The sequence below is a fragment of the Salvelinus namaycush genome, chromosome 11 (genome assembly GCF_016432855.1).
Source record: "Salvelinus namaycush isolate Seneca chromosome 11, SaNama_1.0, whole genome shotgun sequence".
Taxonomy (NCBI): domain Eukaryota; kingdom Metazoa; phylum Chordata; class Actinopteri; order Salmoniformes; family Salmonidae; genus Salvelinus; species Salvelinus namaycush.
In genome coordinates this window covers 12,281,449-12,294,580 of record NC_052317.1, presented here as the reverse complement: position 1 = coordinate 12,294,580, position 13,132 = coordinate 12,281,449, and the positions used below count along the sequence as shown (strand labels likewise).

At 40.6% G+C, this 13,132-nt stretch overlaps 1 protein-coding gene across 1 annotated transcript in view; it reads left to right on the top strand.

The window, feature by feature from the left end:
* The first annotated feature begins 2,630 nt into the window (after positions 1 to 2,630).
* The window catches only part of LOC120055831 (glycogen debranching enzyme-like), a 53,441-nt gene continuing 42,939 nt past the window's right edge, over positions 2,631 to 13,132 (top strand). Inside the window, exons 1-4 of the mRNA XM_039003826.1 lie at positions 2,631 to 2,683; positions 5,590 to 5,748; positions 12,503 to 12,713; positions 12,846 to 13,015. Of these exons, the coding sequence (XP_038859754.1) occupies positions 5,664 to 5,748; positions 12,503 to 12,713; positions 12,846 to 13,015 (466 nt within the window). The 5' untranslated portion in view covers positions 2,631 to 2,683; positions 5,590 to 5,663. The remainder of the gene's footprint in view (positions 2,684 to 5,589; positions 5,749 to 12,502; positions 12,714 to 12,845; positions 13,016 to 13,132) is intronic.

The following is a 13,132-nucleotide window of genomic DNA, read 5'->3' as shown; positions in this document are numbered from 1 at the left end:
AATATATCCACATAATTTCCCTACCTCATGATGCCATCTATTTTCCCTACCTCATGATGCCCTCCTGCAGCAAAGCACCCCCACAACATGATGCTGCCACCCCTGTGCGTCACGGTTGGGATGGTGTTCTTCGGCTTGCAAGCCTCCCCCTTTTACCTCCAAGCATAACAATGGTCATTATGGCCAAACAGTTCTATTTCTGTTTCATCAGACGAGAGGACATTGCTCCAAAAAGTACAATCTTTGTCCCCATGTGCAGTTGCAAACCGTAGTCTGGCTTTTTTATGGCGGTTTTGGAGCAGTGGCTTCTTCCTTGCTGAGGGGCCTTTCAGGTTAGGTCAATGTTTTACTGTGGATATAGATACCTTTGTACCTGTTTCCTCCAGCATCTTCACAGGTCCTTTGCTGTTCTGGGATTGATTTGCACTTTTCGCACCAAATTACGTTCATCTTTAGGAGACCGAACACATCTTCTTCCTGAGCGGTGTGACGGCTGCGTGGTCCCATGGTGTTTATACTTGCGTACTATTGTTTGTACAGATGAGTGTGGTACCTCCAGGCGTTTTGAAATTGCTCCCAAGGATGAACCAGATTTATGGAGGGCACAATTTTTTTTCTGAGGTCTTGGCTGATTTCTTTAGATTTTTCCCATGATGTCAAGCAAAGGCATGGAGTTTGAAGGTAGGCCTTGAAATACATCCACAGGTACACCTCCAATTGATTTGTGTCTGTAAACAATTGTTGGAAAAATGACTTGTCATGCACAAAGTAGATGTCCTAACCGACTTGCCAAAACTATAGTTTGTTAACAAGAAATTTGTGGAGTGGTTGAAAAACGAGTTTTAATGACTCCAACCTAAGTGTATGTAAACCTCCGACTTCAACTGTATATGTCACTCTGGTTCCTTCCCCAGGCGTTATTGTTTCTGTGTCATGTCTGTGCGTTCGTGTTTTCTTGTTTTATATTATGTTATGTTTATTTATTAAAACACTCACTTCCTGAACTTTCTTCCCGACTCTCAGCGCACATCGTTACAGAGGGCCAAATGTAGAATTTAGCCAGGACACAGGGGTTAACACCCCATCTCTTACAATAAGTGCCATGGGCTCTTTAGTGACCACAGAGAGTCAGGACACCCGTTTAACATGCCATCCGAAAGACATACCCTACACAGGGCAATGTCCCCAGTCACTGCCCTGGGTGTTTGGGATTTTTTTATTTTCTTTTGACCAGAGGAAAGAGAGCCTCCTACTGGCCCTCCAACACCACTTCCATCAGCTTCTGGTCTCTCATCCAGAGACTGACCTGGACCAACCCCACATGACTTCAGGGACAAGTCAGAAGTAGGATGCAGGGTGGTATGCTGCTGGGATGGGTATGAGTGGAACTGTAGAATGCTTGTATGGGCTTCTCCTGCACTGACGGTGGCACTAATGCCTATGATTGACGGTGAACATGCAGACAAGCATGCCCTGAAGAAGATTATATTTGCACTCATTACATTGTTACCAAGCAAACAACACCATACTGTCTTTTATATACTATTGACTGGATTAGCCAGTTATCTGGATACATTGTAGCAGTTGTAGTTAGACATAATGCAAGGGAGAAGCCCTCCACGTATTGTGGTCATTGTACTGTGCGCTGATCTACAGGTAACTGACAAAATAAGGGAAACACCAACATAAAGTGTCTTAATAGGGCATTGGGCCACCACGAGCCAGAACAGCTTCAATGCACTTTGAAATAGATTCTACAAGTGGCTGGAACCCTATTGGAGAGATGTGACACCATTCTTCCATGAGAAATTCCATGTTTATGGTGGTGGAAAATGAGAAATTCCAAATATTTGTATTTATCCAATCCTAACACTCAGCTCAGCTGATTATACATAACACTATCATTGTTTATAATGCATATAATATATTTATGTATGCTAATAAATGCACTGAATGATCGTAAGATCATAATCATACAATTCCAGTGTAAATAACACTATATAATTTACAAAAAAACACAAAAAAAACATAATTTACAAAAAAACAAAAGAAACATATAATTTACGTGATTGCATTGATTTTATAAATAAAAACACATATTTTGCATATAACCTCATGTTAATTCAGTTGATGAAAATACTTTAGTCTACCCACCGATGAGTGATGAGTTTTAGTAGAAAGGTGGAATGCTACAATAACATGGGATGTTAGTGTTTTATTGTGTCTGACGTGGGACAAGATCATTTTGTCCTCTGATTACATACATCTTTATCAGATGATGACACAGTCTGTCAAGCAAAGTCAGCTCTAAGTCTAAATGGAAATGATCTTGTAGTATGAAAAGAGCTGCAGAAAATAGTACATATTTACTACATGATTAAATAGACCGCACTATTGCGTAACACATGTCCCGTTCATGTAAAAGCAGCGCAGCTTTGTTCACGATTTTATCGTGTATCACTTCTTAGTTAGTGTTTTGTATTGCAAAATTTGGTGATTAAGACGAATTGTGCTATGTAGTAACCCCAGATAATGTTGCCAAACGGATAGAACTCGCACTGCATCTGTCTACAAGAAATTATAATAAAGCTTTCTTATATTCGTAAATGTACGGTAGTCGGGGTAAAGGTTCATGCAACATTGATACGTTCCCCTCAGATGACAAGCCTCTTCTTCAAACTAGGTACAATTAAGCCTGTAAACTCTATCTTTACAAGTGACACTCAAGCGACTATTCACGATGGATTGAGTATATGAAGTTGAATGTAACAGATGCATAACGTTTGCTTTTTGACAGTTTGTAAGCTAACCATAATGCTTCAACACTGCTTTGTGCGCATCTTGCAGAGTCAGGTTTTGTGGTTGACTGCTTGTTTCGTCCCAGAACGAGACATTGTTTACAAACGAAACAAGTTGCCTGCTTGGTCCTTATATAGGGACAGACAGACTGCACACGGTAGACCGAGCATTTAAAATAGTTTTGTTGGCCTTTTTAACCGACTAAATTCTCGACCTAATCGAGAATGAGTTATGAGTTAAAGGGCAAGTCCACCAGTCTTGTCAACCTCGTTTTCATCATTCCCAGCACAATACCAGTGTCAGTATACGTGACAAAGGCGCATCTAATTTTTGAGAAACAAATGTAAAGTTAAAAATGTATACCTGATGACATGGTAGTTAATAAAAATAAAAAAAACTGTGATTTTTAAACACTGAGATTTACAGTGACATAGGGAGCAAGAAAATACCCTTTGAAAATCAGTGTTTTACTTCTAATCCTACCCTGCAATGTCACAGAAAATATTTTTTTTAGAGCCTTAATTTTTTAACCACAGATCATAGAAACGTGCTGGTTTCACATATGTAAACACTGGTCTGGTGCTGGACGTTATGAATATGATGTTGAAAAATGGCGGAATGGCTCTTTTAAATATGGACACATGCGCTGTGCAACATCAAGTAGGGGCATGTTGACAGTGTGTGTTGTATGCGAGAGAAGCCGTTGGATACTTGCAGTGAACTAAAAGGGATGAAAACTTAAGTCTTCCGAATTTAGTTGATATGGACCAAATTTAAACTGGATGTGAAAATACAGTACCAGTCAAAAGTTTGGACACACCTACTAATTCAAGGGTTTTTCTTTGATTTTACTATATTCTACATTGTAGAATAATAGTGAAAACATCAAAACTATGAAATAACACATATGGAATCATGTAGTAACCAAAAAAGTGTTAAACAAATCAAAACATATTTTATATTCTTCAAAGTAGCCACCCTTTGCCTTGATGACAGCTTTGCACACTCTTGGCATTCTCTCAACCAGCTTCACCTGGAATTCCTTCCCAACAGTCTTGAAGGAGTTCCCACATATGCTGAGCACTTGTTGGCTGCTTTTCTTTCACTCTGCAATCCAACTCATCCCAAACTATCTTTAATTGGGTTGAGGTCGGGTGATTGTGGAGGCCAGGTCATCTGATGCAGCACTCCATCACTCTCCTTCTTGGTCAAATAGCCCTTACACAGACTGGAGGTGTGTATCGCGCAGAATGCTGTGGTAGCCATGTTGGTTAAGTGTGCCAGCCATGTTGGTTAAGTGTGCCTTGAATTCTAAATAAATCACTGACAGTGTCACCAGCAAAGCACCCCCACACCATTACACATCCTCCGCCTTGCCTCATGGTGGGAACTACATATGCAGAGATCATCCGTTCACCCGCTCTGCGTCTCACAAAGACACGGCGGTTGGAACCAAAAATCTCAAATTTGGACTCATCAGACCAAAGGACAGATTTCCGTCTAATGTCCATTGCTCATGTTTTTTGGCCCAAGGAAGTCTCTTCTTATTATTGGTGTCCTTTAGTAGTGGTTTCTTTGCAGCAATTCAACCATGAAGGCCTAATTCACGCAGTATCCTCTGAACAGTTAATGTTGAGATGTGTTTGTTACTTGGAACTCTGTGAAGCATTTATTTGGGCTGCAATTGCTGGTAACTAATGAACTTATCCTCTGCAGCAGAGGTGACTCTGGGTCTTCCTTTCCTGTGGTGGTCCTCATGAGAGTCAGTTTCATCATAGCGCTTGGTTTTTGCGACTGCACTTGAAGAAACTTTCAAAGTTCTTGACATTTTCCAGATTGACTGACCTTCATGTCTTAAAGTAATGATGGACTGTAATTTATCTTTGCTTATTTGAGCTGTTCTTGCCATATAATGGACTTGGTCTTTTACCAAATAGGGCTATCTTCTGTATACCAACCCTGCCTTGTCACAACACAACTGATTGGCTCAAACACATTAAGAAGGAAAGACATTCCACAAATTAACTTTTAACAAGACACAGCTGTCAATTGAAATGCATTACAGGTGACTACCTCGAAGCTGGTTGAGAGAATGCCAAGTGTGTGCAAAGCTGTCATCAAGGCAAAGGGTGGCTACTTTGAAGAATCTCAAATATAAAATATATTTTGATTTGTTGAACACTTTTTTGGTTACTACATGATTCCATATGTGTTATTTCATAAGTTTGATGTCTTCGCTATTATTCTACAATGTAGAAAATAGTAAAACAATTTAAGAGACCCTTGAATGAGTAGATGTGTCCAAACCTTTGACTGGAACTGTACGTTTTGATTTAGTTTGCACATGTTTTCCACTTTTGGATAAGGCTGACAGCTCCGCTTCTAAGCACTTCACCTTTGTAGTGACTTTTCAAATTACAAATGCATGGATCTTTAAGAACTTGATCCACTAGTCCAATTTCAACCACATCATGTGAGCTGTCACAATGTGTCAACAATATAATGTTACAAACTGTAATAGGCTGCTGCTAAAATGTAACTATTTTTAGACAGCTGGAATAGAACTTATGTTAATTGCTTCAATTTTCAACTGGTTGTGATGTAGCAATGCACATTCTGGGGAATAGACTGGCCTCAGACTGTACAACAGAAATTAAAATGTTGTTGAATGTTCACAAATATATGTAGCTTATGTGGAGAGAGAAAGATGTGAGTCAAATGTCAATATGAATGTATTTGGAAACATGGGCTGATGGCTGGTGACACATGACTCTCCTTTTTTTCCACAAGGGGGTCTCGAGAACTAAAATTCCAAAGCATCATCCCCTGTACAGTAAAGGGCGTCCTATATAGGGAAAGTCAAAATGTCCCTCCAGGCGAAACAAGTCAGAGTCCTGGTCCTCAGAGATATGGAACAGCTGGGAAGGACACTCTTCCGCCTGGACCAAGGTACCTGGACATTATTTCCCGTTTATGCATGGCTTAGGCTACCATGGTATTGACTTATTGAGAATGAGAATAACGTGATATTTTACGTGGTATTTAAATATGATACTGGTAGAAATATTTGCCAGTGTGCTATTTCTGTAGCTAGCCCATGGGAATTGGGGAGTGTGGGTGCAGGCGGACATGTACACATGTCCTAGTCTTGTTGCGTTGCAGTTTTTTCTACATTTTGTTCTTTTGTTGTTGTGATGTGAGAGTTGTCTTTTAGTTTATTGTAGTCCAAATTATTGCATGGATTCAGACACCTTTTGGTCATCCAAGATTTCCATTATTCGAAATCCAACAACGTTTTCTAGATAGCACTCACACTATACATTGTGTCAAATAGCCTCGTCGCAGCCATTCAGTCGTTTTAATCCTGTGTGATATCTGGTAACGTGAGACTATTATGAGACATATCCAACATAGTTTGCTTCTTTAAGAGAAGATTCTGGTTTAGAGGGTTTGAATAACTACTTTCATTGTCGATTCTTTTCATAAACCACAGCTACAGATGCACAGCGAAAACCGGATTGAACAAGTAGAGATCCGGTATCACTCAGAATCTCCCAGTTGAGCAACTGTGCAGGCTCAACCACACTTGATAAGGCAGCTGCTGCTGAGCTTATTAGCGGAACCTATTTTCAGAGATCAGAAAGAATTTGTTTAGTTACACGCACACTATAATATGATTATTGTGAATAGTCAGATTAATATACAGGGAATTCAGAAAGTATTCAGACCCCTTGACTTTTTCTACATTTTTGTTACATTACAGCCTTATTCTAAAATGGATTACATTGTTTTTTTCCCTCATCAATCTACACACAATACACCCTAATGACAAAGCAAAAACACGTTTTTAGAAGTTTTGGCAAATTTATTAAAAACAGAAATATCACTTTTACATAAGTATTCAGACCCTTTACTCAGTACTTTGTTGAAGCATATTTGGCAGCGATTACAGCCTCGAGTCTTCTTGGGTATGACGCTACAAACTTGGCACACCTGTATTTGGGCAATTTCTCCCAGTCCTCTCTGCAGATACTCTCAAGCTCTGTCAGGTTGGATGGGGAGCGTCGCTGCACAGCTATTTTCCGGTCTCTCCAGAGATGTTCGATCGGGTTCAAGTCTGGGCTCTGGCTGGGCCGCTCAAGGACATTCAGAGACTTGTTCCGAAGCCACTCCTGCATTGTCTTGTCTGTGTACTTAGGGTTGTTGTCCTGTTGGAAGGTGAACCTTCGCCCCAGTCTGAGGTCCTGAGCGCTCTGGAGCAGGTTTTCATCAAGGATCTCTCTGTTCTTTGCTCCGTAAAGGCCGGATTGGTAGAGTGCTACAGAGATGGTTGGCCTTCTGGAAGGTTCTCCCATCTCCACAGAGGAACTCTGGAGCTCTGTCAGAGTGACAATCGGGTTCTTTGTCACCTCCCTGACCAAGGCCCTTCTCCCCCGATTTCTCAGTTTGGCCGGGTGGCCAGCTCTAGGAAGAGTCTTGGTGGTTCCAAACTTCTTAAATTTGAGAAGGATGGAGGCCACTGTGTTCTTGTAGACCTTCAATGCTGCAGAATTTTTTTGATACCCTTCCCCTGATCTGTGCCTTGACACAATGGTGAGCTCTACGGACAATTCCTTCAACCTCATGGCTTGGTTTTTGCTCTGACATGCACTGTCAACTGTGGGACCTTATATAGACAGGTGTGTGCCTTTCTAAATCATGTCCAATCAATTGAATTTAGCACAGGTGGACCCCAATCAAGTTGTAGAAACATCTCAAGGATGATCAATGGAAACAGGATACACCTGAGCTCTCCTATCAAAGAGTCTGAATACTTCTGTAAATAAGGTATTCTGTTTTTTATTTTTAATAGATTTGCAAAAATTTGTAAACCTATTTTCGCTTTGTCATTATGGGTAATGTGTGTAGATTGATGAGGATTTTAAAAAATGTAATCCATTTTAGAGTAAAGCTGTAACGTAACAAAATGTGGAAAAAGGGAAGGGGTCTGAATACTTTCCAAATGCTCTGTAGTAGTTTGATTTAAATGTTTACATGCTTTGCAGAAATAACTATTTTTGTAATAATCCTTTTTTCATGGACACATCTGAAATCAGGCTACCTGTTTTATTTGTTTCAACTTTTGGGAGAGGTAGATCAGCTTTAATATTGCAGATAGATTGTGGCTTCCATCAATGTAATTGTCTGCATAATTTCCAATCTCCCATATATTTTTTTGTAAATATATACAGTACCAGTCAAAAGTTTAGACACACCTACTCATTCAAGGTTTTTCTTTATTTTTACTATTTTCTACATTGTAAAATAATAGTGAAGACATCAAAACTATGAAATAACATATGGAATCATGTAGTAAACAAAAAAGTGTTGAACACGTTTTTATATTTGAGATTCTTCAAAGTAGCCACCCTTTGCCTTGATGACAGCTTTGCACACTCTTGGCATTCTCTCAACCAACTTCACCTGGAATGTTTTTCCAACAGTCTTATTTCATTTTTTCCCCCTTCACTCTGTGGTCCTTCTCATCCCAAACCATCTCAATTGGGATAAGGTCGGGTGATTGTGGAGGCCAGGTCATCTGATGCAGCACTCCATCACTATCCTCCTTGGTCAAATAGCCCTTACACAGCCTGGAGGTGTGTTGGGTCATTGTCCTGTTGAGAAAAAAAAGATAGTCCCACGAAGGGCAAACCAGATGGGATGGTGTATCGCTACAGAATGCTGTGGTAGCCATGCTGGTTGAGTGTGCCTTGAATTCTAAATAAATCACTGACAGTGTCACCAGCAAAGCACCCCCACACATTACACCTCCTCCTCCATGCTTTACGGTGGGAACCACATACGCGACTGCACTTGAAGAAACTTTCAAAGTTCTTGAAATTTTCTGGATTGACTGACCTTCATGTCTTAAATGAATGATGGACTGTGGTTTCTCTTTGCTTATTTGAGCTGTTCTTGCCATAATATGGACTTGGTCTTTTACCAAATACACATCTGATTGGCTCAAACGCATAAAGAAGGAAAGAAATTCCACAAATGAACTTTTAACAAGGCACAGCTGTTAATTGAAATGCATTCCAGGTGACTATGGAGCTGGTTGAGAGAATGCCAAGAGTGTGCAAAGCTGTCATCAAGGCAAAGGGTGGCTACTTTGAAGAATCTCAAAAATAAAATATATTTTGATTTGTTGAACACTCTTTTGTTACTACATGATTCCATGTGTTATTTCATAGTTTTGATGTCTTCACTATTATTCTACAATGTAGAAAATAGTAAAAATTATTTAAAAAACCTTGAATGAGTAGGTGTGTCCAAACTTTTGACTGGTACTGTATATAACATTCTATTGGTTGCAAGAATTTGATATAATAATTTAAATGGAAAAACTCTTATGTTTTGAATCCAGAGCTGTTTTGTTTATCAGTTCATAAGCCATGTGCCATGGAATCGAAAATCTCTTCCCAACTGCAATCTAAGCTCAGCAATAAAAGAAACGTCCATTTTTCAGGACCCTGTCTTTCAAAGATAATTAGTAAAAATCCAAATAACTTCACAGATCTTCATTGTAAAGGGTTTCAACACTGTCTCCCATGCTTGTTCAATGAACCATAAACAGTGAATGAACATGCACCTGTGGAACTGTCGTTAAGACACTAACAGCTTACAGACGGTAGGCAATTAAGGTCACAGTTATGAAAACTTAGGACACTAAAGAGGCCTTTCTACTGACTCTGAAAAACACCAAAAGAAAGATGCCCAGGGTCCCTGCTCATCTGCGTGAACGTGCCTTAGGCATGCTGCAAGGAGGCATGAGGACTACAGATGTGCCCAGGGCAATAAATTGCAATGTCCGTACTGTGTGACGCCTAAGACAGCGCTACAGGGAGACAGGACGGACAACTGATCGTGCTTGCAGTGGCAGACCACGTGTAACAACACCTGCACAGGATCGGTACATCCGAACATCACACTTGCGGGACAGGTACAGGATGGCAACAGCAACACCAGGAACACACAAACCCTCCATCAGTGCTCAGACTGTTCGCAATAGGCTGAGGGAGGCTGGACTGAGGGCTTGTAGGCCTGTTGTAAGGCAGGTCCTCACCAGACATCACCGACAACAACGGCGCCTATGGGCACAAACCCACCTTTGCTGGACCAGACAGGACTGGCAAAAAGTGCTCTTCACTGACAAGTCTTTTGTCTCACCAGGGATGATGGTCGGATTCGTGTTTATCATCGAAGGAATGAGCGTTACACCGAGGCCTGTACTCTGGAGTGGGATCGATTTGGAGGTGGAGGGTCCGTCATGGTCTGGGGCGGTGTGGCACAGCATCATCGGACTGAGCTTGTTGTCATTGCAGGCAATCTCAACGCTGTGCTTTACAGGGAAGACATCCTTCTCCCTCATGTGGTACCCTTCCTGCAGGTTCATTCTGACATGACCCTCCAGCATGACAATGCCACCAGCCATATTGCTCGTTCTGTGCATGATTTCCTGCAAGACAGGAATGTCAGTGTTCCGCCATGGCCAGCCAAGAGCCCGGTTCTCAATCCCATTGAGCACGTCAGGAGAGTGGGGTAACATCTCACAGCAAGAACTGCCAAATCTGGTGCAGTCCATGAGGAGGAGATGCACTGCAGTACTTAATGCAGCTGGTGGCCACACCAGATACTGACTGTTACTTTTTATTTTGACCCCCCTTTGTTCAGGGACACATTATTCCATTTCCACATGTCTGTGGAACTTGTTCAGTTTATGTCTCAGAGTTTATGTCTCAGATGTTGAATCTTGTTATGTTCATACAAATATTTACACATGTTAAGTTTGCTGAAAATAAACACAGTCGACAGTGAGAGGACGTTTTTTTGCTGAGTTTCTGTGGCACAGCTGTCAATTTTTGGTCCTTAAATGGAACTTCTATACTTTTTTATTAATCACAATTTTCTTTAGCCAGTTTTGGTCTTTAATGCAGGTCGGACAGACAAGTTCCTTACTTTCTCCCCCTTCCACTTGCCTCTTCCATTTTTGTGGTATTGCTGCAATTAGTTGGTTGTAATTCTGAGTAAAGCAAACATTTCCATATATTTTTATTAGCTGAATGTGTGATATCACTCCACCAGTCCTATTTATGATATAATTTACCAAGATCATACCTTTTTTATTTTTTATTCCCAAAATATAGTTTTTTATCATCAATTCGTATATTTGAGTTTAATCATAATATTTGTTGTAATATGTGTTCTGTCTTTTCTGATTGATTAAACTGAAATTGCAACCAACTTTATATGGCTTATTTAAAAAATAGTGATATTTTGGAGATTGTTTCCTTTTCAAATAACTGAAAGTGAGAGGTTGTAATCTGAATAAAGGGAAAAAGGCCAAGTATAACTTTTTGTATGACTGAAGCCTTAAAGTGAGATGTTTAATGCTTTAATATTTAATCATTTCTGCCCTCAAGTCATGTTCATTATATAAATAGGCCCATTTTATTTTGTCTGGCTTGCCCTTCCAAATAAAATGACATATATTTTGCTCATATAATTTACAAAACAAGCCATTAGGTGTAAGCAAGCCCATAAGCAAATAGGTAAACTGGGATATTGACTAAATACTTAATGTGATCCAGTACGTAATATAGTAAGTAAACTTAGCATCATTTGGTTGTAATCCAGAGAGGTTAGAAAAGTATCTAGATCCTCTATAAGGCTGTGGAGGGATTCTAATTGTGGATTTAAAAGAAAACAGGAATCATCAGCGTACAATGACACCTTTGTTTTTAAGCCACGGATTTCTAGGCCCTTGATTTTGTTGTTGGATCTGATTTTAATGTAATCTGATTTAAGGTGTTGACATGTCTTAATAATTTGAAAGTTTGCTCGAAAACCATGTGTTTTAATCAGCGTATATTTACTTCGGTTATGCCCTTACACCGATTTAAGATAAGCAGAGTAAGGTGTTTACATGACTAATGCCATACTCGGCCTACTGCCATAATTAGTTTAATATAATATTACTAGTGTGCATGTAAACGCACTAATTTCTTATTCCTATATCTAGCTGTTAACTAATAACTAATAGTCTACATGGTATTTATTAACCCTTTCTAACCTGTTCATAAAGAGTAGCAACATGGTAGGCTACCGTTGAATTCTCGCTAGCAGGCATCGTGTAACTACTAAAGACATGCTTCTATCTCCTTAACAGTGGCAACAGGGTTGGAGTGTTACGGTCTGGGTTTTGAAAACAGGCATGGTGGCAACTAGACTTTAAGGGGGTGGTTTCCACAGATTAAGCTAAATACTGGACTAAAAAGTAATCTCATTAGAGAAGTCTCCATTGGAGATTCTTTTTTTGTCCGGGACTAGGCTAAATATGTGTCTGGGAAATTGGTCCCAAATTTGTTAGCTGGTTCATTAATAGCGATGTGCAAGATTTCCTGAATTAGTAACAATTGTAAATTGGAAGGGATTGTATCAGTTAGTGGTGCATTCAAAATCTTGGGGAGAGGGGAGACGTAACTCGATCCATGTGCCTTGCGCCATGCTTTTAGCTAGATCTGCCATTACAATCTGGGGATGTTACCTGAGTAATACCTGAGGAAATATCTGTCGAGTTGTGTACTTTTATCATATGCTATGGAATGTCTCATATAGATGTATTGTATCCTCAGGCCTGTTTGTACTATATGTTTCTTCTAAGGCTTTGAGCTCCAGTTCCGTCTGGGCCCTACTCTCCAGGGGAAACATGTGCGTGTGCAGACTAACTACCCCGCCCCAGGGGAACACTTTGACCGTCACACCTTCCGGGCCCTGGACTGGCACAACCCCACGGGAAGAGAGGACGACTGTGACAAGTTCTGCTCCCTAGACCTACAGATCGCTGGATCGTACCAATACAACTTTGGTCACGGGTGAGACACTATTGTGATACAGACTACATGTAGTATTCATATTCCATTTCTCTATGAGACACGACATCACTAGGCAACTCATTGGAGCTTCATGTTTTAACTAAATATTCAACATGTTTTCACCCCCCCCAGCCGCGAGGAGAAGTCAGGCGGTGGCTACGTGGTGGTGGACCCAGTGCTGCGTGCCGGAGCTGACGACCACCACGTCCATCTGGATTGTATCACCATCCAGACCTACTTGTCCAAATGCCTCGGACACCTGGATGACTGGCCAGACAGACTGAGGGTGGCTAAGGAGTCTGGTGAGGGAGCAGGGGACAGGGGTCCACCCTTATGCAAGCCTGCCTTTACCTGTAGTGTCCTTTTGAAGGCTGTCTAGTCTGTGTAGGGCTTTATTTGTTCCAACCCCGGACTTTAAT